Raw genomic sequence first — 27,881 nt, 5'->3', positions numbered from 1 at the left:
GCTGTGTAACAGGTGCCAAACATGTGGGGTGGGAATTCGAGCATTACATCCAAGCACCAGACAATGCTTGTGAAGTGCCGAGCACATCCGAACACCCAGATACTCAAGTGATATTCGAGTATCACCGAGCACGCTCGCTCATCCATATTTTTAAGGCTACAAATATTTACTGCAACAGACCTAGCATTTCAGCTAACAATCTTGAATGTGAAACTTAAAAAGAAGACCTGTAGTTTGCTGATATAGTGTCCTTGTTATTAAGAACACTTTATCAGCAAACTGCAGGTCTTCTTTTTGTATTACTTTATATGTGCAATTCGTATTGATATATTTATCATTTGATCACCTTTCTTTATGGGTTTGCCACACTGGACTCGTTTTTCTGTCAGCAGCTTTCAGCAGTACCTATCCCTATTAGTGCTATTCTCTTTACTTATTTTACATTTGTACATATGTACACATATTACAATTACAGTTGAACACATTATTTTTACCTTTCCCACAGAGCTATCACTATAGATCCCAGCAGTGGAGAGGAATTTGTGATGAGCAGAGGATAGAGCCACTTAGAAGACTTTGTCCAGCTTCCTTTTCTGTCCATCCGAAAGAACTCATTCCTGAATCAAGTTACAACAGCCAGGGAGAAGCTTTGCTGTAACCTAAAGAAAAAAAGGTATGTCCTGAACACCTCTACCAGACTGCACCAATGGTCAATGCTCTGCATCTAACTATGCCTGTATGTTAGACCATGATCATCACCCAAACTGCAGGTTCAGGTATGCACACAATAACACAACTCCTAAAGTCCAGGAGAACACTACTTTTAGTTGACATTGAAACTGGTCACTATGGTCTATAAAATCAAGGCTAACCCATTAGTCCTTATTAACAAAACATACTTCAAATACAGTGATAACATATGTAGAAGAAGTGCTTAGTAGAGATGAAATTCAAAATTCGTTGACTTTGACAAATTTTCTAAAAAAATGTGATTTGCATGAACAATTCTCACAAATTTCAATATTACAAAGCTTGCAATTGTTCTTAAAATACACATGGGGGAGAGGAAAGAGAGGGGACCCCTCTGATCATGAGAGATTACACTCTACAGGAGAGAGAGACAAGTTACACATGAACTTTGCATACAAAAATCTGTGCTCACACCTCGTTCATACAGAACAAGCTATACTTGACTTAACATCCAGAGGTTTCTCCACTTGATCGCAACAGTAGAAATCCTTCTACGCCTTAGGGTACCGTCTCACAGTGGCACTTTGGTCGCTACGACGGCACGATCCGTGACGTTCCAGCGATATACTTTCGATCTCGCTGTGTCTGACACGCTACTGCGATCAGGGACCCCGCTGAGAATCATACGTCGTAGCAGATCGTTTGAAACTTTCTTTCGTCGTCAAGTGTCCCGCTGTGGCGGCATGATCGCATCGTGAGGTGTGCACGATATTGTATACGATGTGCGCACAGTAACCAACGGCTTCTACATCGCAAATACGTCATGAAATTATTGCTCCAGCGCCGTGCATTGCGAAGTGTGACCGCAGTCTACGACGCTGGAGCGATAATGGAGCGATGCTGGAGCATCACGGATCGTGCCGTCGTAGCGACCAAAGTGCCACTGTGAGATGGTACCCTTAGATGTAGCAACTTACTGCTTACTGCTTTGAGTCCATATCAGTTCTGACGCGATAAACATAGCAGTTGAGGTGGCTCGTATGCTTCATAACAGTGAGATCATAGACATCCATGCAAACACCATCTGTAATAGTGGCTAAAAAAAGGTAAAGTAGCCTTGACTTTAATATCGTCATAAAAAGTGTCTGCTCGAGTATGCAAAAAAGTATGAAAACTGAACAGTAGAAGATTGTTAACGGGTAATATGAAGCGATGAGATGAAAGTCAACAGGCTAGGCTTTGATGGATGCAAATGGGTACGGAAGAAACAAGGGAAAAAGGGGCTAATGAATCGAGAAATTAAAGGAACTGTCAAGTTCGACAGAGGTAGTCTGATGATATGAGGTTGTTTCACAGCCAAAGGCATTGGATACTTGACCAGGATCGATGGTGGTCTCAATGATGAGCTAGATGTGAGTATCCTACAAGATGAATTACTTCATACACTCGAGTACTATGGGTATGAAAAGGACAACATAGTGTTCCAACAGTACAACAACCTGAAGCATACGTCAAGATTGGCAAATAAATGGTTCAATGACAATGAAGAAATAGAGGTGCTGAATTGGCCCCCACACTCCCCAGACCTCAATCCACTCATACACTTATGAGTAGAGTTGAAGAAAAAACTATATACATACCCAAGGGAATCAACCAGTATGCATCAACTTTGGGAACGTGTAGCAGAGACCTGGGATCAGATTTTGGTCGAGACAATGTTTGATTCTGATTAGAGTATACCAAGAAGGCCAAAGGTGGATTTTCAAAATACTAACAAAATAATAAATATTAAAATATAGTTTTTTAAGAGCAAAGCAGTAACAATGCATTGACATGACAAAAATCTCCATAACTAATCGTATGCTAATTACTTGCAAGTCAAATTTATGTATGACATAGCCAAGATGATTGTTTATAAAATAATGGTAGTTTCAAGTTCGAAGCAGTAGTGGATGGTGAGATATGAAGCCTGAAAGTCACAAGTTCAAAACATTGATACCCTTTTGCTCATCATAGTAACCAATACATATCAAGTAGCCCAGACTTGAAGACTATAGTGTATGTGTCTGACTTTCCTAATGAATAGGTTAACATTTGACCACTGATGTCATGTTTTAATCTCTACAAGCATAGACCTGTGATTTTCTCCCATTGACAGTTGAGTGAGTCTGGGAACTGAGATTTTATCCTAGGAAGGCCTGGAGCAAGTACAATATACCTTAAGAATGAACAACACTGTGCATATAAGGAATCAAAGTATGTTTATTCTTCTTTTAGGTGATCCAGTTTAAGTCAACTTTTTATTCATGATAATGTCCTCTGATACTCTTTAATCCACCAACCCATCTACCCATCCATCCATCCATCTGTAACACAGGTAATTGGATGCAGCGACCCAGAGGAAGGGTGAACAGGGGAAACAATATTGTGATTTAATCATTATAGGGATAGATCTCCTTGCAGGGAGCAACAGGGGATAAATCAGATTAATGCTAGGGATTACAAAAAAATGGAGCAACTTAAAGTGGCAGTTTATATGCAAGTCAAGTTCACTTAGCGTGAATCGGGCGCCTGTCACTTCCTCTGAATTGAATGCTGGCTGCCGGCTGAGGCCGGTGCTGAGGTCTTCTGGCTTCCCTGCTTAATAAGTCGGTCTTCTCTCTTCTGGTGGCAGTGGGCAGTCACCGGTCTGCCCCGCGGAGCCCCTAGTCCGTTATGCTGCTCTGCAACCAAGAGTATTCCACCGCAGTCTCCAACTCGGCGTGCGCTGCTCCACATGCCGAATGTCGTCTCAGGGTCCCTACTGCACCTGACCTTTAATGCTGCCGCGTGGCCTATCCTTACTCACAGCACTGCGCTGGTCCTCACTGTCTTTTCTCTCTGGTGGGAACCCCTGTTCTTCTCCCGCGCTAACCCAGTTATACGCTCCTGGCTCACCACTCCCCCTCTACCCAGGTCAAGAGTCTGCTCCATCCTCAATTTCCTTTCCCCCTGCAACAGTAGGCTTGGCCCCAGCAGTTCCGGACCCGGTGGCCTGTCAGCAACCACAGCCCAGTCTTCTCCCCTACACATTCATCCATCTATCTCATACTTAGAAACTTTTTCAAAAGTCAGTGTGTGAAATTTCACAAATATGTTTCTTAGAATCAAGCCCCTCTTTCACGAGCCAGGCACTTTGCACTCCTTGTGTCCCATCCACTGCATGTTCTGGTCCCACACAAAATTTGTAGTTTTATGATTGCTTTCATGCACATTCTAGGATTCTTCTGTTACATCTAGGAAGTTTACCAAATTTCCTTAGAGTCCTGGAAAGCTGTTATTAATTTAGTTATTTTTTTGCTGGGGTGGAGAGATTTCAAATTTGATCTATAGTATCTAATTTATTTATCATTCGTTTTTGTACTATAATAAGTACATTTTTTATGAATTAGGCTAAATGCACACACATTTCTAGCTACTATTAGGTGTAGACGTTTATAAGGTATACATGAGACTGTGGTCTCAGTCTGGACAAATCCTTCCACTTATTAAAAAAAATAAAAATGAGGAGGAACTTATCAATGATTTTGTGCCAGGTGTTTAGTAGTAAGCACAGATTTTGTTGCATTCCGTATTTGCTGAAAAATGTACAATCTCTTGATATTTTACACTTTTCACTACTATAAAAATATGGGTGTCATCTGGGCATGCCTCGCTATACAAACAAAGTTTAAGAAATATTGATTCGCAATTCTCATTATATTAGAGCAGTGGATTAAAAAGTGGAAACATCAGCTCTAGAAAAAAGTGTTAAAATTTATGAAACATAGAGTGATGCTTTGATAAATTTAGTACAAATTATAGCAAAGGAGAAACAATCAAAAGTGTTTTTTAAAATTCTCTTTATGATAACCTCCTCCCTAGTTTATACATTCTCAAGATATGCTACTTGGATTGAGACAGATCTCAAGTCTTCATCTTCACCTCTTGCACATTGCGAATGATGGGCTGACTTGTTGCTCTTGTCTACAATGCAAAATTTCCAACAGGGTATCCAAATATTGTAGGACCTTTATAGTCTTTGTGTTCCCATATGGGCCAGGGGGACTTTTCATTTCCCTTTTAGCTCCAGGCCCTGGTTGTGACTGCTTCCACTAAACCCATTATAGTTACGCCTCTAGTCTCAAGCAACTTTCATATATAATAGATGTTAGATAAAATGTTTAAATGGGTTTCCCAGGCTAAATACAATTTTGCCCCAAGCTTAGATTCTATCATAACACCTAAATGTGTCATACATACCTGGTGTCACCCCCATGGATCCAATGCATTCTGCTCCATGGTTTGGGCTCACACTGGGGACACAAGTGCAAACAAATTCTAAAGAGAGTGCTGTCACCATCTTTATGTTATTGAAAGTCCCTCAAACCTGTGGCTTTTTGGTCGTTGAGAGATGAGCATTACAGGGGTTGTCCACTACTAAGACAACCCCTTCTTGATCTAAATATTTGGCCCCGATATAAAAAGCTTATACTCCCCTCCCATGCCAGCACCGTTCCAGCAGTGTCAGCACATCATGTTCCAGGGTCTCCTGTGTGGATGTCATGACACATGCTGCCCAAAGCCCAATCCGTGCTGGCATCACTGTCCCCGCCTTCAGACATTTTTAATATAAAGGCGGAAGTCAGAGATCAGGTACAGCATGGATTTCCTCTTCATGTTCAAAATGTCCAAAGGAGGGGACAGTGATACCAGCGCCGATTGAGCGTCGGGCACCACGTATCATACAGCCACATGAGAGCCCCGGAAACACAAGTACTGACACTGCTGAAACGTCGTCGGCACAGGAGGTGAGTATGAACTTTTTTTATTTTATCTGGGCCAAACATTTTGATCATGAAGGGGTTGTCCAAGTAGTGGACAACCCCTTTAACATTTGGAATTGATGCTGTCACTCAATCATTTGATAAATGACCGACACCTCTAGCACATCAATATGTAGAAGTCATTGTACCTTAAAAATGAAGCAAAATTCCAATCATGAAGGTACAGAGGGTAATAAGCTGCTGTACGGTGGTACAGGCTGGCAGGAATGGTCAGGTAGCTGGGTGAGAACCAAGAGGGCAGGAAAAGCAAAACAATTGGAAGATGCAAGAATAATCAATAAAACAAACTGAGGTCAAATACGGGAAACCAACACACTATACTGTAGCTGAACTAACAGGACTGAACCACAGGAGAACAAGGCTATATCTGACAGCTTCCAGCATTAATCTGCAAGCTTAAGTAGGGTGTGGTAGTCTCCAGTTGGCTTGGAGTAAGGAGCTGAAAATTCCAGCTGGACAGTACACACACCTATACTGTCAGACTGAGCGGCAGTCCAAGTCACAGCCACTCTAAAGTCAGTCGCTGGACAAAGTCTGCATTGTCCAGACCTTCTGGTTCCAGCGTCTCTTCCATCACCAGTGCTTCTCACTGAGTGACACCTGGTGACAGAATTAGACATCGTAGAAGCAGGTCCTAGTGGAGATTTGACAAGGTGGAATTAAACCATTAGATTGCACAAGGTCCCACTTCTTCCTGTGTCTGCCAATGGTCTAAATATACAGTATATCTCTTTTATATCTATAGTATGGTTCCTAGAGTCTAATGTTATACTTGTTGTGATTGTTTAAAACGGTCTAGCTGAAAGTATGAATGTTAAAAGCAACTGTATGCCTATAAGTGCTATATATGCTTGTATCGCTGCATACGTCTGTCATTGAGTGACTTAAAAAGCATACGACAATACCTTTTTTTGTATACAATTTAATTTTTATTGCACTTTTCAATACAGTTAAAGATGCAGAATGTTGATATATAATGGCTATATTTATGCTAAGAGGATACCTTTCAGCATATGGCATGCTTTATGGGCATGTATGCTGGTAATATATTCCAGGCAAATGACCATTAGTGCAACATTGCGTGATGCCATTATATTTATTTTTTATATAATTACTTATGTCTAATTTTATTGCAAGCCACGTGTTAATAATACAAAATATTCTATACACATCATATGCAAAAAATGTTAATAGCAAAAAAAATGCTCATGATTTGTTATGCATTCCTCATATAAAGGATGATGTGAGTTTGATTTGATGAAAATAGGTTTTGCTCCGTGTTTAACCACTGAGCACCTTAGATGTAATCCCTAGATAAGAGAGCTACTGAGTGAGATGGATCGTCTCTGAGAGGGGGGAGAGGAAGAGGAGGGGGAGTGAGGAGAGGGAGGCTGCCATCAGATCACTCCTGCAAAGAGAGAACATTTGCAAATTATCCATTTTATGGATAACAAGAACAGGAACATCATTACTACCATCCACTGTTAGCATCACACTTTGGTAAGAATCTTTTAATTTCTATTTGTTGCAATGTTTTAGCAGTTTCATTGCCCGAGGAGCAGCATTTTATTCCAAGGAACCTTAGATCTTCGAGACTGCAAGAGCAGCGAAGAAAATCTATAAACAAAAACACATTGTCGTAGCCTGGATTGGGCACGGAGACAAGCGCGCAGGTTGTACATGGTGTCGTCCAGTAATTTATAGGGAAGGCATGCATAACATGTCACGTCCATTGTTCTACAAACTTGAACATCGCAGATAATTTGGAGCAAATTGTTTAGAATGAAAAACCTGTAGGCAAATTGTAAATGAAAGGAGATTGTGTGCCAACTAATTTTTTACCTAAAATTGCTGTAAAAATTAAGACGTAGAAAAAGCGAGCAAGTGAGTTTGGTTTGTAAGTAGATGCTATACAATCCTAATTTATTGGATGGGGTGGAGGGCTTGACATTTTATGGAAAATATATGATGAATTTATCCTGTTAAGGCAAAAAAAATATCAAAAAATTAAAAAAATATTGATTGGTAATCTAATTATAGGGTATGTTTCCTGCCAGTAGGTTGAGCAACAACGATGACAGCTGAGAAGACTATTCCTGTAATTAATGGCAAACCTGAGGATGCCCTGGATGCTGAAGCTTCAAGTTCCAACCTGGTACACAGCAATGACAAAAAAGTCAAGGAAAGAGGCCACTGGAACAATAAGGTGGAATTTGTGTTGTCCGTGGCAGGGGAAATTATTGGACTTGGGAATGTTTGGAGATTTCCCTACCTTTGCTACAAGAATGGTGGAGGTAAGATGCAATCCTACTTGGCTGTGATTGTCTGAAGAGCAGGACACTTGGCTGTCTGTGTGTCAGGTTATGCTGTGATTTTCTATTAGGCAATGTTTGCAGTCAAAATGTATTGTAAAAGCAGTAAAATTTTCAAAGAGAAACTTATAAAAACATTTTTTTTTTACAAAGTGTTTTCATCTGTCTGCCCAGTTAGACTAGAGAAGGTTGGCAGGAATTGTGAAGCACTGGAAAGGTTTTTTTACAGTAACAGAAATTAAGTTGTGAAATTCGAGATTTATATGTGATTGGAATTTTTTATACATTTTTCTTTTTTTAATAATGGTTTTGGTTATGTTACAGGTTTATGCTGTCAAATGTAATTTAAATAGAAGAACAAAATATAATTGAAATATTAAAACTCTTCCCATTTATTTATAAAAAATTAAGATATGTATCTCTATGCTATTTATTCTTTTTAATTAGTTTTATGAAAATTGTGATGGATTTTTTGTTGGAGGTTAAAACATTTCTTTTTTGCTGCTTTGGAACGTATCATCTATGGTTTCGAAATGGCTTACAAAATAAAGCACTATTAAAAGGATAAATCTCCCACTGCTGCTGCTGCTATGCTGCCTAGTCCTTCATCAGGCTCTGGCTTTTGCTGTAGAGATAACATCCAAATGTGGGGTCACTGCTGCCATCAGTTTTTGGATGGAGTGGGCACATGCTCCTGAGTTGGGATGATATCGGAAGTAGAGAGTAGTGAAATCCTGGGCCATTTTGGATTGGCATTGGTGATGGAAAAGTGATGTTAGGGCACTTTTTTGATTCTTTAAAAACATCCTGTGCTCATTTGTAAAAAAAATATATATATATATCGTAACAGGAGAGGTGCTCTTGCCCATTAGTGTTGAAAGGTTATGGCTAGAGATGGACACATTTTTTTCTAGTGGAACTAAATTATACTTGAACTTTTACAAAACTGTTTACTCTCCAGAATGTGTATTTTTTGCTATTTGCACCACTGAGGCCGCTTTATTTGAGAACTGTAAAGGGCCGACAAAAGATTAAAGGACAAAATCAACCTAATGCTCACTTAACCGCTCACCTAGTTCAGCTTCCCTGATTATTCTGGTGCCCACTGCTTACCATCCAGTCTTCAAGTCCTCTTCTTCCTGTAGTTGCATGCTGGTGACTTCACTCTTGAACAGGTTGCAACCAGGCCTTGAAGGTCATAGCACATTGTGACGTTACAACGTGACCTCTGAGAAATTGTTGATGCAGAAGTCTTGTTCTATAGTGAAGATGTAGTGAAACCTTTACCAGGGGGAGCTGGTGAGGGAAGAGAGGTTAAACACTAAGTGTAGCAACACAGAGCAAGAGCACAGGTGTCACAGGTAATGAGAGAGTGGTCAGACGAACCGAGTCAGAAACGATCAGGAACGGAAGTACAAGAAGGAGCAGCCATACACATAGTCAAAATACTAAGCCAAGGGTCAAAGAGCCAAACATGAGTACAGGGTCCAAAAACATGAGACAGAAGACGTGGTCGGGGTACAAGCCAGAGAATCAAAAAGCCAGACAGTTTACGTAGGTAAATCTTCTCATGTGTCTATGAAATGAGTTTGGAGCTCTGATTTAGAAAAAAAAGAAGAAATAAATAAGAATAAGAAATAAGAAATTACTTTAAAATACAAATGATGGCCAGAAAAAGCAACATGGTGTTAAATGGCAAACATGACGTTGTTTACAGTAATAGAAACAACCTGACTGCCAAATAGGTTTGTACCTTAGGTTTACGATCCATGTTGAGTTTCTGTATGCATCCCTACACAGTGCTCACTTTTCTGGCCAACTTCACTGCTCTCTGATCCTGAACAGTTCTCGGTACTTCTTCTTATTGCTGGACCTGTTCAGTCTAGAGTAGGACATGTCTGTGCATGTGAGTTGTAACTAGTTCACAACAATGAGATGTGACGATATACACCACAACCTTACAATGCACACTCTAGGCCATGACTTTTGGCCACAATTAGGCCCAAGATGTCCCAGTGCATTTATGACATAAGGTCGCAATGTTGGGATGTCATGACCTGCGCCTCAACCTTATGATGCACATGTGAAGGGATGTCCCAGATTGGGAAGTCCGGGCATAATGTGAAGAGGCCTCTGGTTTAGAACACTGCAGAGGTAAGAAGAGGTGCCAAGGACCATATGGGGGACATCAAGCAACTGGGGTAGCCAGAGTGGGGAGCAGTGAGGTATTAGTTGCTGTTTTTGTTTTTTAAATCTTTTGCTGATCCTCTATGGTTCATTTTTACTGAATTTGCATGGAGAGAGTTACAAATAATCCACTTTCTGGAGAATATGAATTTTTGTAAAATTTGACAAAAAAAATCAATTCCCCTTTATTATGTTTATTATGATCTGGGGTCTGCATAGACATTAATGCATCGTTAAAGAACATTCATTTCATGGAGAATAAATTAGCTGCAATTCTAAAAAAATCTGTGTAATTTGGCAAATTCGTATCTCATCAGATACACTAATTTCTACAGTAGATGTGTAGTTGGGGCCAGTCTTTCAAGAACATGCAGTGTTATCGATATTGTACAGAGAATAGTGTGATCAAGGAAAAACATTCATCAAAGGAGAACCTGTGGATGTGAATAACAGGTTGCCATAAAGGGGGAAGATGAGAATGCTAAAAATCATTCAGATAAACAGGCGGTGTACAGTCAAACAAATGGCAGTTGATTACAACGCTAGTGGTCCAAATAATATCTCCAAATGCATAGCTCATTGCTGATGGACTATAACTGTTGACAACCAGTTCAAGTGCTGTCTTTCTGTCTAAAACAAACAGAAAGACAAGATTCCAGTTGGCAAGAGAGTGCAAAAATTGGATTTCCGAGCAGTGAAAAAAACATTGGCTACTCAAAATAATCTAGATTGCTAATGCATGCTGCTGATGCGCAGGTAAAAGTTTGTCACAAGCAGTCTGAATTTATCCTTCCTGTCAAGTTTGTGGTTTAATGGCAAATCTTTGGACCACTGATGGACACAGGCAGAAAAGGGCCCCATATGCAAGAAGAATATATGGGCTTTTTGCAGTCCAATAGCTCATCATATTGCAAAATTACATGTTTTGTGAGTGGAAATGTGCCCCCTTACCTCTTAGGCCCCTGTGTGAGCATCCAGGATGCACCAATGATATGTCCGCCCCTGCCTGGGACTGCTGAAACCTGTGAATGGACATTTTGACCATAGGCCTTGCCTTTGCGTTGTAGCCAACTGAGTTCAACCCTCATTACTGCTGTTTACCTTATAGTTTAGGGACCCTTTAAGGCTTCTTTCACATTTCCGTCGGTACGGGGCCGTCACAAACATTCGGCCCGATGTACCGACGGACGTTGTGCACAATTGTGCACAACGTGGGCAGCAGATGCAGTTTTACGACACATCCGCTTCCCATTGTGAGTTCCGGGGAGGAGGGGGCGGAGTTCCGTGCGTATGCGCGGTCGGAACTGGCGGATTCTACGGACAAAAAAAGTTACATTGAACGTTTTTTCATCTCGACGGACCGCAAAAACACAATGCATCCGTCGCATGACGGATGCGACGTGTGTCCACCCATCGCAATCCATCGTTAGTTCAAGTCAATGGCAAAAAAATGGATCCTGCGGGCACATTTGCAGGATCCGTTTTTTTGCCATAACCACGGATTGCAACGGCCCCCAGAAGACGGAAGTGTGAAAGAAGCCTAAGCAGTTTAATCAGGACAATATACAGTAGCATTCCACAATGGCCATATTGCCATGTATTGGTTCCAGAAACATTACAATTTTTCCTTGATTCCCCAGTCCCCAGACCTTAATATTTTAGAGCAGTAGTCCCCAATCTTTCTTAACCAAAGACCCATATTCAGCTCTGACAGATGGTCACTAGCCACATCCAGAGCCCTGTGAATATTGAGACTCAAAGCCCCCTTTACTTGTATAATGACAGCCAAAGCTTCCCCTCCAGAAATTACACTGATACTCTGTACCACACTGTCTTGGGACTAGGGGTTTCCACCTTATCCACATTTGATAAAAAAAAAAAAGAAGAAAACCAACAGCCATAAAAGTCCCATAAAAAGTAGATTTTATTAATACAAATACGGCCATCTTGGATGTCACGCGCGCTGCTCGGCATTCAGGTGCGGCGTTCTGGCGGGCTACACACTTCCGCCGATGGCGGTATATAATGCACACATTCTATACATTAAACTTACCCCCTGATGAAGGAGCAGTCCGCTCCGAAACGCGCGTCGGGGTCGGGTCCAGTCGCCTATCCTGTCTGTCTATCCTGCATGTGTTAGGTATGTTAAATATGCTGATATGGTAGCTATACTGTTATGATATTCACATGATTCCCATGCTGTGGCACTGTCCTATTGTATTTTTATTAGTAGTCATGGGTATTTGCTATTATACATCCTACCACTGCATGTGGTCAGATCATGGGTTGGTGTCCTGGTCCATGATGTTTGGCTGTGTTTAGCGTGTGCCTATTTCCCTGTGCCATACTGCTTGTTTTGTCTGGTGGTTTTAATTATTTGTATTAATAAAATCTACTTTTTATGGGACTTTTATGGCTGTTGGTTTTCTTCTTTTTTTTTTCTTATATTACGTTTTGGCAGCTGGTTCCTATTGGTCCTTGATGCATATTGGTTTATCCTGATTCCTAGGTTGTTATATTGGTAATTTACAATCACTCATCTAAATATGCTTGCTTCAATACTATTTTGCTTATCCACATTTGGTATTCTCATATCAAGTACTCCAACCACACTAGCATCATCTTTTATCCAGTTCACCATATTTATCGCTCCACCCTCATAGGCCAGTATATGCACACCCAGATCTGCTCTTTTGTGAGGGGTTACCCAGAAAAGTCATCATCTGGAGACATGTTCTTCTTAACTGTTTGCTAAACCTGCTCCTAATGCACCAAGTTGTCAGAGAAACACGAGCCACACAATAAGGTCCCACGAGCCACATGTGGCTTTTGAGCCACAGGTTGAGGACCCCTGTGATAAGTATCTCTGATACAAGGTAGAAGGGTTGTCCAGAACATTTCATCACCTTCATCTTATTTGCGGCACCTGTGCATTGTGCCACAGCCACAATGCCTCTAACACCACAATGTGCCTCTAATTTTTTATCATTAATGAAGTGGTCATTCAATGTATTAGGGTTTCTATAATGGTCCGTGAGGCCTTTAGAGTACCCTTACATGTAATAACCTAGTCAATAGATTATTTTATAACTAGATGCTTATGTATGTTCATCTTATTACCAAAATTAGACCAATCTATTGCAAAACTTGGCAAAATAATTTATCCATGTCATGATGGGAAAGCCAATTGTGAAGTCTTATGGAAAATTATGTTTTGTTCCTTAACATATCTTATGAATTAGTGGTTCATGATTTAATTCACTGCATCTACACTCCCCAAGGTATTCTAACAATATTAATGTATCTGTATAGCTGCCGGTGGTCAAATATTTACCACTTCAAAGATTTAATTTTACTGTGGCAGACTGTAAGATGGCTGGCGTTATGTAGAAATTCAAAGACTCAAGAATTAAAATAAGTTGGATCTCCCTATACCATAAAGCTAATAGACTTATTATAAATGTCTGTTGTGTTTTTCTATTGACCTGCTTGCAAACTGTATGCAAAAATAGAAAGAAGATTCATTTTTACCCCTCTATATCAAACCACTGGAATCAACCAAAGTTAAATGCTTTACCAAATGAATGCTAAAGATTTGATGGCCAGGTCCTGGAGACTAAGGGGGTCAAAGAGATCCTTTTCCTACGTATGAAAATATTTTTTCCATTAATTAACTGTGATAGGAGCCCTGTGGGATACTTAGCATTGGGGCCCACAAGCTTCAAGTTAGACCACTTGTGACTGCCCGTGTATGAAAACCATTGTTGTATGGGACTTAAAAATGGCACTCTGAGGGCAGGTACAGAAGGGCATACAGGTCCTTCTCAAAAAATTAGCATATAGTGTTAAATTTCATTATTTACCATAATGTAATGATTACAATTAAACTTTCATATATTATAGATTCATTATCCACCAACTGAAATTTGTCAGGTCTTTTATTGTTTTAATACTGATGATTTTGGCATACAACTCCTGATAACCCAAAAAACCTGTCTCAATAAATTAGCATATCAAGAAAAGGTTCTCTAAACGACCTATTACCCTAATCTTCTGAATCAACTAATTAACTCTAAACACATGCAAAAGATACCTGAGGCTTTTAAAAACTCCCTGCCTGGTTCATTACTCAAAACCCCCATCATGGGTAAGACTAGCGACCTGACAGATGTCAAGAAGGCCATCATTGACACCCTCAAGCAAGAGGGTAAGACCCAGAAAGAAATTTCTCAACAAATAGGCTGTTCCCAGAGTGCTGTATCAAGGCACCTCAATGGTAAGTCTGTTGGAAGGAAACAATGTGGCAGAAAACGCTGTACAATGAGAAGAGGTGACCGGACCCTGAGGAAGATTGTGGAGAAGGACCGATTCCAGACCTTGGGGAACCTGAGGAAGCAGTGGACTGAGTCTGGTGTGGAAACATCCAGAGCCACCGTGCACAGGCGTGTGCATGACCTGGGCTACAGAGAAGCAGCACTGGACTGTTGCTAAGTGGTCCCAAGTACTTTTTTCTGATGAAAGCAAATTTTGCATGTCATTCAGAAATCAAGGTGCCAGAGTCTGGAGGAAGACTGGGGAGAAGGAAATGCCAAAATGCCTGAAGTCCAGTGTCAAGTACCCACAGTCAGTGATGGTGTGGGGTGCCATGTCAGCTGCTGGTGTTGGTCCTCTGTGTTTCATCAAGGGCAGGGTCAATGCAGCTAGCTATCAGGAGATTTTGGAGCACTTCATGCTTCCATCGGCTGAAATGCTTTATGGAGATGAAGATTTCATTTTTCAGCACGACCTGGCACCTGCTCACAGTGCCAAAACCACTGGTAAATGGTTTACTGACCATGGTATTACTGTGCTCAATTGGCCTGCCAACTCTCCTGACCTGAACCCCATAGAGAATCTGTGGGATATTGTGAAGAGAAAGTTGAGAGACGCAAGACCCAACACTCTGGATGAGCTTAAGGCCGCTATTGAAGCATCCTGGGCCTCCATAACATCTCAGCAGTGTCACAGGCTGATTGCCTTCATGCCACGCCGCATTGAAGCAGTCATTTCTGCCAAAGGATTCCCGACCAAGTATTGAGTGCATAACTGAACATTATTATTTGATTGTTTTTTTGTTTGTTATTAAAAAACACTTTTATTTGATTGGACGGGTGAAATATGCTAATTTATTGAGACAGGTTTTTTGGGTTATCAGGAGTTGTATGCCAAAATCATCAGTATTAAAACAATAAAAGACCTGACAAATTTCAGTTGGTGGATAATGAATCTATAATATATGAAAGTTTAATTGTAATCATTACATTATGGTAAATAATGAAATTTAACACTATATGCTAATTTTTTGAGAAGGACCTGTATTTGCTGTCTGAGTGCAATCCAACGTTCAGTCCATGGGGACCTATGTTATTCCATGGGGCCATTCACATGTCCAATATTTACCTTGGACAGAGACAGTCTGAGGATATATTCGGTGCAAGTCCGAATTTGAGCCAATTTTCGCATCACACTTGGCCATGCAAGCCAGTGAGTGTGTGGAAAACATCTGACTGAGCTCTGATGAAATCTAAGTGCAGTCAGATTTTCACAAACTCACAGAATGGAGAAGATGAAGAAATTTTTTTCTCCACCTTCCCCTCATCTGTGCTCACTCACTCTGTGCTCAGTTTGATCATAGTGTAAGTTACATAATTGGCCCAATTCTCTCCAATGAGAGAATCTATGGCCGCCTGCACCTGCTCTTATACGGTGAAGCTGGCTGCCAGGTACACTACAGGCGACACTAGCCGATATGCCCTTATTTCAGTATCTAATGCCACTGCACTACCCAATGAACCTATAATTACATTAATCCCGTTGTTACATCCTCCTCTGATGAAGCCTATGCAAAAAGGCTGAAATGAGTAGGGAATAGCTGTTGGTCACTAATACAGGGTGATACATGGGTACTGCCGTTGCTAGAGTCGGAGACCTTCATTTGGGGCACGACAGGGGATATGAGGGATTATACCCTTCTACTTATCCTCTTCCTCCTAAGCTGTCCTCCAAGGGTGATCTCCAGAGGAATTGGTGAGATCCCCCATTCTTTACTTGCACTGATCTCGTCACGAGCACTTTTGATATTGTGTATCACGTATTACATATGTTTTATTGGTATTTGTAGAATACTTTTTATCCTAGTCTAATAAAAATTAAGTTTTAGGCATCCCATGCTGTAGAATGTGTACTTTTATGATACCTTAATGATTACTGGCAGCTTTGCTATATAAATTTATACTTGCACTTTGTTTGATGTGCCCAGCTGTGTAGGGTAACGTTTCTTACAGTGGCATGTAAAAGTTTGGAACCCCTGGTCAAAATTACTGTTTTTGTGAACATTTAAGCAATTTGAAGTTTTCCAATAACAAATCGGATTACAATCTGACCATTTTTAATCTATGAGTCCCTGCTCATCTCACTTCTTTTCTCAGCTCAGATCAGACTGAGATAAAAATTGTAGCATGCTGCGATTGTCCTCGTATCTTGGTCTAGACTCCTCAATGGAAGTCAATGCGTGTGATTAAAAAAACCGCACGGCACTCAGACCATGCGAGTGTCGTCTGATTTTTACACACCCATGTCCTTGAAGACCCAACATCTCATCAGCTGCATACAGTAAAATCACAAGTAGAGGAGCTGCGGAGACACCATCACGTGTTTCTCAACGCCAGCAGTGAATAGCCAGGCCTTTCCCCGGGAAGGAACAACCAAGGGAAGGGCAGCATCCAATAAAGGAAAACATCCAATAAAGGAAACCACCTATGCCAAGCATGGTATCCATCCACAGACAGCTGTTTCGGGGTTTTTGCCCCTCATCAGTGTGGAGTAGGAAACTGGCTATCAGGAGCAGTGCCTAGTAGAAAGTCTATAAAGGCACGGATGATTGACCTCGTGGAGACCAAAACATCCAACACCGCGGAGACACCATCACATGTTTCTCAACGCAGTGATCCAGAACACTGCCCCCAAATATGCAAATGCAAGTAGAGGAGCTGCGGAGACACCATCACGTGTTTCTCAACGCCAGCAGTGAATAGCCAGGCCTTTCCCCGGGAAGGAACAACCAAGGGAAGGGCAGCATCCAATAAAGGAAAACATCCAATAAAGGAAACCACCTATGCCAATCATCCGTGCCTTTACAGTAAAATCACAGCTTGACAAGTAAAAATTAGAAAGAATAGATATACAGGTCTATACATAGAATATATAGGTATAAAGATGTCAGTGACATATATAATTAATACAGTGCAAGTGTAGCTTACTGTTCATAATAAATTCATAATTTTCTTAAAAAAATGGTGTGGGATCCCCCAACATTTTATTAACCAGTAGAAAGAAAGCAGACAGCTGTGGGCTGATGTTTATAGCCAGGAAAGGGGGTAATACACATGGAGCTTCCCAGGCCATTAATATCAGCTCACAGCTGGCTACTAAGTCTTTACTGGTTATTAAAATGGTGGATCCCCAAAAAAATGATGTACGTGCCCTTATAATTAACAACCAGCAAAGGCTAGGCAGACAGTTGTGGGCTGATAATAATAGGCTAGGAAGGGACCATAGATATTGGACTCCTCCAAGACTAAAAACATCAGCTCTCAGCTGCCCCAGTAATGGCGCATCCATAAGATGCTCCAAATCTGGCACTTAGCCTTCCTCTACCCACTTGCCCTATGGCGGTAGCAAGTAGGGGGATAGCTTGGGAGGTTGATGTCAGCTTTATATTGGCAGCTGACATCAAGCACAGGATTTAGTGATGGAAAGGTGTCTATAAGACACCCCTAATACTAACTTCATAGTCATATAGTAAATAAAAAACACCCTGAATAAAGTTCTTTATTTGAAATAATGACACACACTCCTTTATTGAATTAAAAATTAAAAAATCTTATGTTTATCTTTACACCCAATCCATTGAAGCCCATGTCCAATATAAAAAAATAAAATAATATAACAACATAATCCCCACCTGTCCCCTACCTGAAGATAATTGTCAGATGCCCATGTCCCCTGTAAAAGAGTTTAAAAAAATAAACAACCATATTCCTCACCTTTCCGATGGGAAGATAATAATCCATTTTGTCGATAGACAACTCTAGCTCTGCTACATCTACTTGGCATGCACTGACATGATGTGAGATGCTGAACTGCGTATGCTTGCGCTGCTCAGTGACTCGCGGTGACAGGAAGAAGGTGAGGGGAGTTCATATCCAATGAACTCCTTTCACCTCACTGATGTTACTGCGAACGTGAGAAAGCTCTCACGCTCATGATGTCATCACAAATGTCATCAGAGTTCAGGACCAATGAATTCTTTTCACCTTAATGATATCAGCATGAGCGTCATTAGAACTTTCCCACAGAGCTTGTGCTTATGTCAATGGGGTGAATAGAGTTAATTGGATATGAACTCCTCTCACTTTTTTCCCGCCACCATGAGTCACTGAGATGCACAAGCACGTGCAGCTCAGTGTCTCTGCTTCCTGACATGCTGAAGTCTCACATCATGCCATTGTTCAGCATGCCAAGAAGATGTAGCAGAGCTAGTGTCATCTAAGAACAAAATGGATTTTTATTTTCCAGTTGGAAAGGTGAGGAATATGGTTGTTTATTTTTTAAACTCTTTTACAGGGGACGTGGGCAGCAAGGATTATCTTCATGTCAGAGACAGGTGAGGATTATCTTCCTTTATTATTTTATTTTTTTACAGGGGACATGGGCTTCAATAGATTGGGCGTACAGGCGAGTATAAGTGTTTTTTTTATTTTTAAATCAATAAAGGAGTCTATGTCATTATTTTAAATAAAAGACTTTATTCAGGGTGTTTTTTATTTACTATATGACTATGGGGTTAGTGATGCGGTGTCAATGAAGCAGTCACATAGAATTTAACATCCTGCAGTATGCCAAAATGTACCGAAATCAGAATGGAAACTCTAGTAGGAGTAGCGGAAGGGATGTGTATTTTTTTTTCCTGAAGTGTGCGGTAAATCTTTGGCGGGTTCCTTACAATTTGGCGCTGTTCTGCCACTGCAGATTTTAGTGTGAAAATTTCTGGAGTTACTGTACAAGTAAACGAATCTGTAATGTTACCTTTGACTAAATTTTTAATGTTGAACTGGATACGCAATGTTAAAGTGGCTGTTAGATGTATAAAAATCACCTGTCCACACAGTCAATCACAGTCCAACCTCTCCACCATGGCCAAGAACAAAAAGCTGTCTAAGGACATCAGGGACAAAATTGTAGACCTGCACAAGGCTGGGATTGGCTACAGGGATATCACTCTATGTATGAAAAAAATCACTCAATATAAAATTCTCACCGAGAAGAGATCATAAAACTTAACTTTTAATCATACTTTAAATAACCCAAAATACATAGTACAAGCGTGCACTACAGTAATTCAGATCCTGAGACTTCAAGAAATGACTGGAATAAAACGCAAAAATATGAAACCCTCATCTCTCTAATGTGATAAATCTTCAAATCACATATACTCTCTGTCTAGTATTTCAATGTGTTTTATTTGCTCTCTATCTAGCGACTCATCAGGAGACACTATGAAATATTCCTGTTAGTAAGGAGACTATAGCCCATAAAAATAATACTCATGCACCAAAGGCCATATGCAGTGGGAACCAGAAATTTACATACACTATATAAAAAGACACATATGCATGATTTTCTCATGTCTGACATGAAATCAGAATACATCTTTCACATTTAAGGTCAATTAGGATTACCATAATTATTAATATTTGCCAAATGCCAGAATAATGAGAGAGAGAGAGAATGTTTTAAGGCATTTTTATTACTTACTGCAAAGTCAAATGTTTACATACATTTCATCAATTTTTGGTACCATCACCCTTAAACTGAATGACTTGAGTTAAATATTTGACTTGGCCCAATCCTCCTGACAAAAACTGGTGTATCTGATCCAGGTTTGTAGGTCACCTTGCTCGCACCAACCTTTTCAGCTTTGCCCATACATTTTGAATGGGACTGATATGAGGGCTTTGTGATGGCCACTTTAAAACATTGACTTTGTTATCCTTAAGCCACTTTGTTACCATTTTGGCAGTATGCTTTGGGTCATGTGGAAGACCCATTTCTGCCCAAGCTTTAACTTCCTGGATGATGTCTTGAAATCTTGCTTCAGTATTGCCACAATCTCCTTTTCTCATGATGCCATCTATTTTGTGAAGTGTGCCAGTCCCTCCTGAGCATAACAACACCACAACATGATGCTGCCACCCTCGTGTTTCACAGTTGGGATGGTGTTCTTAAACTTCCAAGCTTCTCCCTTTTTTCTCCTAACATAAAGATGGCCATTGCGCCCAAAATGTTCAATTTTAGTTTCATCAGACCACAGGACATGTCTTAAAAAATTAAGGTCTTTGTTCCTGTGTGCATTTGCAAACATGAATATGGCTTTTTTATGTTTATTTTGAAGTAATGGCTTCTTCTTGGCAGAGTGGCCTTTCAGCCCATGTTGAAACAGTACTCATTTCCCTGTGTATATTGACACAATCTTGCCAACTTCAGCCATCACCTTCACATGGTCTTTTGCTTTTATCTTTGGGTTGATATGCACATGTTGGACCAAAGCACGTTCATCTCTGGAACACAGAACCCATCTCCTTCCTGAGCGGTATGATGGCTGGACATTCCCATCTTGTTTGTACTTGCGCATAATTGTTTGAACAGATGAATGAGGCACCTTCAGGTATCTTGAAATTGTTTCCACGGATGAGCCAGACTTGTGCAAGTCCACAATTCTCTTCCTGATATACTGACTGATTTCTTTAGAATTTTTCATGATGCTACAAAAAGAAGCAGTGTGTTTCAGGTGTGCATTAAAATACATCCACAGGTGCAGGGCCAGACTGGCCATCTGGCAATTCTGGCAAATGCCAGAAGGGCCTGTCTGGTCATGGGCTGCCTTGTCTGCTACATTGTTAACAAAATTGGTGTTCTCAAAACACCCATACTGTTAAGAGTTGTGATGGAGCACAAAGTTGCTGACTCCGTCACTTACCCCAGCAGGCCACGGGTATCATTAGAAATATTGGTCTGGTAGAAAATCATCCTTTCCTCCATCCAGGGTAAAAGGTAAAAGGCAAAAGGGCCAACAAGTGCTTAGCATCTCTGGGAACTCCTTCAAGATTGTTGGAAGACCATTCCCGGTGACTACCTCTTGAAGCTCATCAAGAGAATGCCAAGAGTGTGCAAAGCAGTCATCAAAGCAAAAGGTGGTTACTTTGAAGAACCTAGAATATAAGACATAATTTCAGTTGTTTCACACTTTTTTGTTAAGTATATAATTCAACATGTGTTAATTCATAGTTTTGATGCCTTCAGTGTAAATGTACAATTTTCATAGTCATGAAAATACAGAAAAATCTTTAAATGAGAAGGTGTGTCCAAACTTTTGGTCTGTACTGTATCCCATCTGGTTCATTGGGACAGGGACAACATGGGCCTGTGTGATTTCAAATGCCAGGGCTGAATTTCAGCCCCAGTCAGTACCTGCACATATGTGTCTCTAATTAACTCAAATGTTGATAAAAAAACATATCTGAAGCTTCCAAACACATGACATGATCATATGGGCAGCCCAGAATTGTTTAAAGGCATAGTAATCTTAGTGTATGTAAACTTTTGACTTTGCAGTAAGTGATACAAATGCCTTTAAACATCCTCTCTCATTATTCTGGCACTTGGCAAATTTTAATAATTATGCTAATCCTAATTGACCTTTAATGGGAAAGGTTTATTGTGATATCATGTCAGATATTGAGATAAACATGCATGTGTATTTGTCATGTCGGACGCTGTTCATACTAGGGCATTCGACAGACCGCGGTAATTCCGCTTTTGTCCACTATGCGCTCAGTGGCATCGGCTAGATTTTGTCTAGCTGGTTCGGGGTTAATTTAGCTGTGCTAGGATTGGAAGCTGGGTCACGCCCACTGCCTTTAAATTGTTCTTCTGAACATTGGGCGTCACCGATTATAGCTTCTGTCTGGTGCTTGGTTATCTCGGTCTGGAGTGGTGGTCTAGGAAAAGGAGTATCGTATCTGGTGGTGTATATTTCCCTTTGTCATATTTTCCTCCCTCCTATATTTGTATTTGTTTTGCCCTGTGCATTTATTGTGTATTCCTGAGAGACTGCGGCATGGTGTATATTTTCCGTTATCCTTGTCTGTGCTAACTGTGGGTATTGGTTAGTGGTCTCTTCACTGGGTGGTGGTTGGAGGTTTTAGCCTAGGGTTGAAACAGGAGACAGGGTGAGGGTGGAGGCCCAGACATGCACACCATCAGTGTAAACTCTGGGAGAGGGTCAGTCAGGGTTTCCCAGAGTTGAGGGAAATCGCAGGGGCCTGGGTTATTAGCTCTTGCCTACCTAGGCTTCCTGTGACATTATAATCGGCCAACATTATTTGAATTCCATGGATTCCATGACTTCCATAACCCGCCAGTTGAGGGCGCTGTTCCTACATGTCACTGAGTTGAGGGGGGCAGTGCAGCAACAGGGACTAGCAGTATCTAATGTGCAAGCTGGAGCGGCAGGTAGAGTTGCTGAGCCTAAGTTTCCTTTGCCTGAAAGGTTTGCTGGGGAACGCAGTAAATTTGTTACTTTTCGGGAAGCTTGCAAACTTTATTTTCATATGCGCCCGATCTCCTCAGGTAATGAGGCTCAGCGTGTGGATCTGGTGTTGTCATTACTAAACGGGGATCCTCAAGCATGGGCGTTTTCTTTACCTTCTGATTCTGCGGCATTTAACTCAGTGGAGAGTTTTTTTCTGCTCTTGGAAACATTTACGATGATCCTGACAGAATGGCTGTAGCAGAATCTAAGATACACACTATTCAACAGGGGGAGCGTGTTGCAGAGGATTACTGTTCTGAATTTCGCCGCTGGGCGGTCGACACTCAGTGGAATGATCCCGCGCTGCGGAGTCAGTTTATTCATGGGGTTTCTGGAAGGGTTAAAGAAGCCCTCCTGATGTACGAGGTGTCACGGGGAGACTAGGTGGGCAGACTAGGGAAATCCTGACTGACCCTCTACCTAGAGTTTACACTGATGGTGTGCATGTCTAGGCCTCGACCCTCGCCCTGTCTCCTGTTTCAACCCTAGGCTGAAACCACCACCCACCACTCACCACTCAGTGAAAAGATCATACACCAATACCCACAGTTAGAACAGACAAGTATAATGGAAAATATACACCACGCCGCAGTCACTCAGGAATACACTATAAATGCGAAGGGCAAAATAAATACAAATATAGGAAGGAGTAAATAAGACAAAGGGAAATACACCACCAGCAACAATACTCCAACTTCTAGCTCACCACTCCAGACCGAGATAACAACGCACAAGACAGAAGCTATAATCGGCGACGCCCAATGTTCAGGAGAACTATTTAAAGGCAATGGGCATGGCCCAGCTTCCAATCCGATGATCAGGTAAATTAACCCCGGACCAGCTAGATAATATCTAGCCGACGCCGATGAGCACATAGTAATCAAAAGCGGAATTACCGCTGTCTGTCGAACGACCTGGTCTGAACAGCGTCTGACATGACAGTACCCCGCTTTCTACGAGGGACCCCAGGGCCCTCACGGCTTATAGGACCCGGCTTGTCCGGATGGCGACGGTGAAAAAACCTGACCAGCCGATCCGCATGAATGTCTGAGGCTGGTACCCAGGACCTCTCCTCAGGCCCATAACCACGCCAGTATACCAAGTACTGTAAAGTGCGGCGCACTACACGAGAGTAAACCACCTTGGAGACTTCAAATTCCAAATTACCATCCACCAAGACTGGAGGTGGCATAGGCGCCGTGTCCACAGAACCCACCACCTTCTTTAAAAGAGACCTGTGGAACACGTTGTGTATCTTATACACTGTAGGAAGCTCCAATCGGTACGCTACTGGGTTAATGATGGCGGTGACCCTAAATGGATCAATAAACCGTGGATCCAATTTAAGGGATGGTATTTTGAGTCTTATGTTTTTTGTGGATAACCACACCCAGTCATCCACACTCAGATCTGGACCTGGCACACGCCTACTGTCAGCCACACGTTTGTACCTAGCACCCACACTCAACAGGCGCTGTTTAACTCTCCTCCAGACTGATGACAATTGTGCTCCTAACTGGTCCTCCTCCGGAACGCCGGAAGAGCCCCTCTGACTCAAAGTACAAAAAAACAGAAACTCCCCAGATGACTCCTGGCGGTGATTATTGATGGCAAACTCAGCCAAAGGAAGAAAGGTAGACCACTCCCCCTGGTTATCAGAGACAAAGCAGCATAAGTACTGTCCAAATTTTGGTTCATACGCTCAGTCTGACCATTTGACTGAGGATGAAATGCCGAAGAATGAGACAACTTGATCCCAAGCCGTGAGCAAAATGCTTTCCAAAATTTTGCCACAAACTGAGTACCCCTATCAGACATGATGTCAGGCGGAACCCCATGAAGTCTGACCACCTCCTGCACAAATACCTGAGCCAGAGTCTTAGCGTTAGGCAACGAAGGCAAAGACACAAAGTGCGACATTTTTGAAAACTGATCAACAATCACCAAGATGACCGTGTTCCCAGCTGAGGAGGGCAAAGCAGTGATGAAATCCATGGAGATTTCCGTCCATGGCTTACTAGGTACCTCAAGAGGAAGTAGTGTGCCAACAGGACGGGAGCGGGGCGTCTTAGCCCTAGCGCACGTGGTACAAGCTGAGACGTATGAGACCACGTCCTGTCGGATCTTGGGCCACCAAAACCAACGTGACACCAACTCCAAGGTACCTCTAACCCCTGGGTGGCCAGCCAGGACAGCACCATGATGCTCCGCCAAAACCTTTAGGCGGAGATGAAGCGGTACAAAAGATTTGTTGATGGGAAGCTCAGATGGTACCTCCTCCTGAGCCTCGGCAATCTCAGCCTCAACCTCGGTAGTGAGAGCCAAAACCACAACACCCTATTGGAGGATGAGTACTGGATCCTCCCGAGGTTATCCCCCCAGAAAACACCTGGATAGAGCATCCGCCTTAGTGTTTTTAGACCCCGGTCTGTAAGTGACAGCAAAATTGAACCGCGTGAAAAACAATGCCCAGCGAGCCTGCCTGGGAGACAGACGCTTGGCTGACTCCAAATACAGCAGATTCTTATGATCGGTAATAACAGTAACCTGATGTACTGACCCCTCCAAGAAGTGTCGCCATTCCTAAAGGACAACTTGATTGCCAACAACTCCCTGTTGCCGATATCGTAGTTACGTTCGGCGGACGACAGTTTCTTGGAGAAATAGGCGCATGGACACAAATCACTCAAAGATGAGCCTTGTGACAGCACCGCCCCCACACCAACCTCAGACGCATCGACCTCCACAACAAAAGGTTTTGACACATCTGGCTGCACAAGAATGGGGGCCGAAACAAAACTGTTCTTAAAATGGACGCCGCTAAGGTGCAAGCGGTGTTGCGTTGGGAACGGCCTGATAACCTAAAAGCACTTCAGCGGTTCCTTGGGTTTTCTAACTACTATAGGAAGTTTATCAAGGATTTTTCTATCATTGCTAAACCGCTAACAGACATGACTAAAAAGCATACAAATTTCCCTGTTTGGCCTGAGGCCACTGTACGCGCATTTCAATTTCTTAAGAACAGTTCTGTTTTGGCCCCCATTCTTGTGCAGCCAGACGTATCAAAACCTTTTGTTGTGGAACTTGATGCGTCTGAGGTTGGTGTGGGGGCGGTGTTGTCACAAGGCTCATCCTTGAGCGATTTGCCTCCTTGCGCCTATTTCTCCAAGAAACTGTCATCTGCCAAATGTAACTACGATATCGGCAACAGGGAGTTGTTGGCAATCAAGTTGGCCTTTGAGAAATGGCGACACTTCTTGGAGGGGTCGGTTCATCAGGTTACTGTAATTACCGACCATAAGAATTTGCTTTTTTTGGAGTCTGCCAAGCGTCTATCTCCCAGGCAGGCTCGCTGGGCATTGTTTTTCATGCGGTTCAAATTTGCGTCACTTACAGACCTGGGTCTAAAAACACTAAGGCGGATGCTCTGTCCAGGTGTTTTCTGGGGGGAGAACCTCGGGAAGATTCGGTACCCATCATCCAAAAGGGTGTTGTGGTTTCGGCTCTCACGACCGAGGTTGAGGCTGAGATTGCCGAGGCTCAGGAGGAGGTACCATCTGAGCTTCCCATCAACAAATCGTTTGTACCGCTTCATCTCCGCTTAAAGGTTTTGGCGGAGCATCATGATGCTGTCCTGGCTGGCCACCCAGGGGTCAGGGGTACTTTGGAGTTGGTGTCACGTCGGTTTTGGTGGCCCAAAATCTGACAGGACGTGGTCTCATACGTGTCAGCTTGCACCACGTGTGCTAGGGCTAAGACGCCCCGGTCCCGTCCTGTTGGCACACTACTTCCTCTAGAGGTACCTAGTAAGCCTTGGACAGAGATCTCCATGGATTTTATCACTGACTTACCTTTCTCAGCTGGGAACACGGTCATTTTGGTGATTGTTGATCGGTTCTCAAAAATGTCGCACTTTGTGTCTTTGCCTTCGTTGCCTAACGCTAAGACTTTGGCTCAGGTATTTGTGCAGGAGGTGGTCAGACTTCATGGGGTTCCGTCTGACATCGTTTCCGATAGAGGTACTCAGTTTGTGGCAAAATTTTGGAAAGCATTTTGCTCACGGCTGGGGATCAAGTTGTCTCATTCTTCGGCATTTCATCCTCAGTCGAATGGTCAGACCGAACGTATGAACCAAAATTTGGAGCAGTACTTACGCTGCTTTGTTTCTGATAACCAGGAGGAGTGGTCGACATTCCTTCCTTTGGCTGAGTTTGCCATCAATAATCACCGCCAGGAGTCTTCTGGGGAGTCTCTGTTTTTTTGTGTTTACGGGCTACATCCTCAATTTTGTACTTTGAGTCAGGGGGGCTCTTCCGGAATCCCGGAGGAAGACCAGTTAGGAGCACAACTGTCATCAGTCTGGAGGAGAGTTAAGCAGCACTTGTTGAGTGTGGGTGCTAGGTACAAACGTGTGGCTGACAGTAGGCGTGTGCCAGGTCCGGACCTGAGTGTGGATGACTGGGTGTGGTTATCCACAAAAAACATAAGACTCAAAATACCATCCCTTAAATTGGGTCCTAGGTTTATTGGTCCATTTAAGGTCACCGCTGTCATTAACCCAGTAGCTTACCGATTGGAGCTTCCTACGGTGTATAAGATACACAACGTGTTCCACAGATTGTTGCTAAAAAAGATGGTGGGTCTTGTGGACGCGACACCGATGCCTCCTCCAGTCTTGGTGGATGGTAATTTGGAATTTGAAGTCTCCAAGGTGGTTGACTCTCGTGTAGTGCACCGCACCTTACAGTACTTGGTACACTGGCGTGGTTATGGGCTGGAGGAGAGGTTTTGGGTACCAGCCTCGGACATTCATGCGGATCAGCTGGTCAGTATGTTTCATCGCCGCCATCCAGACAAGCCAGGTCCTATAAGTCATGAGGGCCCTGGGGTCCCTCGTAGAAAGCGGGGTACTGTCATGTCGGACACTGTTCATACTAGGGCGTTCGACAGACAGCGGTAATTCCACTTTTGTCCACTATGCGCTCAGTGGCGTCGGCTAGATTTTGTCTAGCTGGTCCGGGGTTAATTTAGCTGGTGCTAGTATTGGAAGCTGGTTCACGCCCACTGCCTTTAAATTGTTCTTCTGAACATTGGGCGTCGCCGATTATAGCTTCTGTCTGGTGCTTGGTTATCTCG

At 42.4% G+C, this 27,881-nt stretch overlaps 1 protein-coding gene across 4 annotated transcripts in view; it reads left to right on the top strand.

The window, feature by feature from the left end:
* Positions 1–578: 578 nt before the first annotated feature.
* The window catches only part of SLC6A11 (solute carrier family 6 member 11), a 342,972-nt gene continuing 315,669 nt past the window's right edge, over positions 579–27,881 (top strand). Inside the window, exons 1-2 of one of the 4 annotated variants that reach the window (XM_077277724.1) lie at positions 579–673; positions 7,613–7,849. In XM_077277724.1, the coding sequence (XP_077133839.1) occupies positions 7,630–7,849 (220 nt within the window). In that variant the 5' untranslated portion in view covers positions 579–673; positions 7,613–7,629. Of the gene's footprint in view, positions 674–6,914; positions 7,056–7,595; positions 7,850–27,881 lie in introns of those variants that run through there. The other 3 variants (XM_077277721.1, XM_077277722.1, XM_077277723.1) reach the window with 3 other exon arrangements.

This window comes from Ranitomeya variabilis, chromosome 8 (assembly GCF_051348905.1).
Source record: "Ranitomeya variabilis isolate aRanVar5 chromosome 8, aRanVar5.hap1, whole genome shotgun sequence".
In the NCBI taxonomy this organism is placed as follows: Eukaryota; Metazoa; Chordata; class Amphibia; order Anura; family Dendrobatidae; genus Ranitomeya; species Ranitomeya variabilis.
The sequence above is the reverse complement of the archived record's forward strand: the minus strand, read 5'-3'. Positions and strand labels throughout refer to the sequence as shown.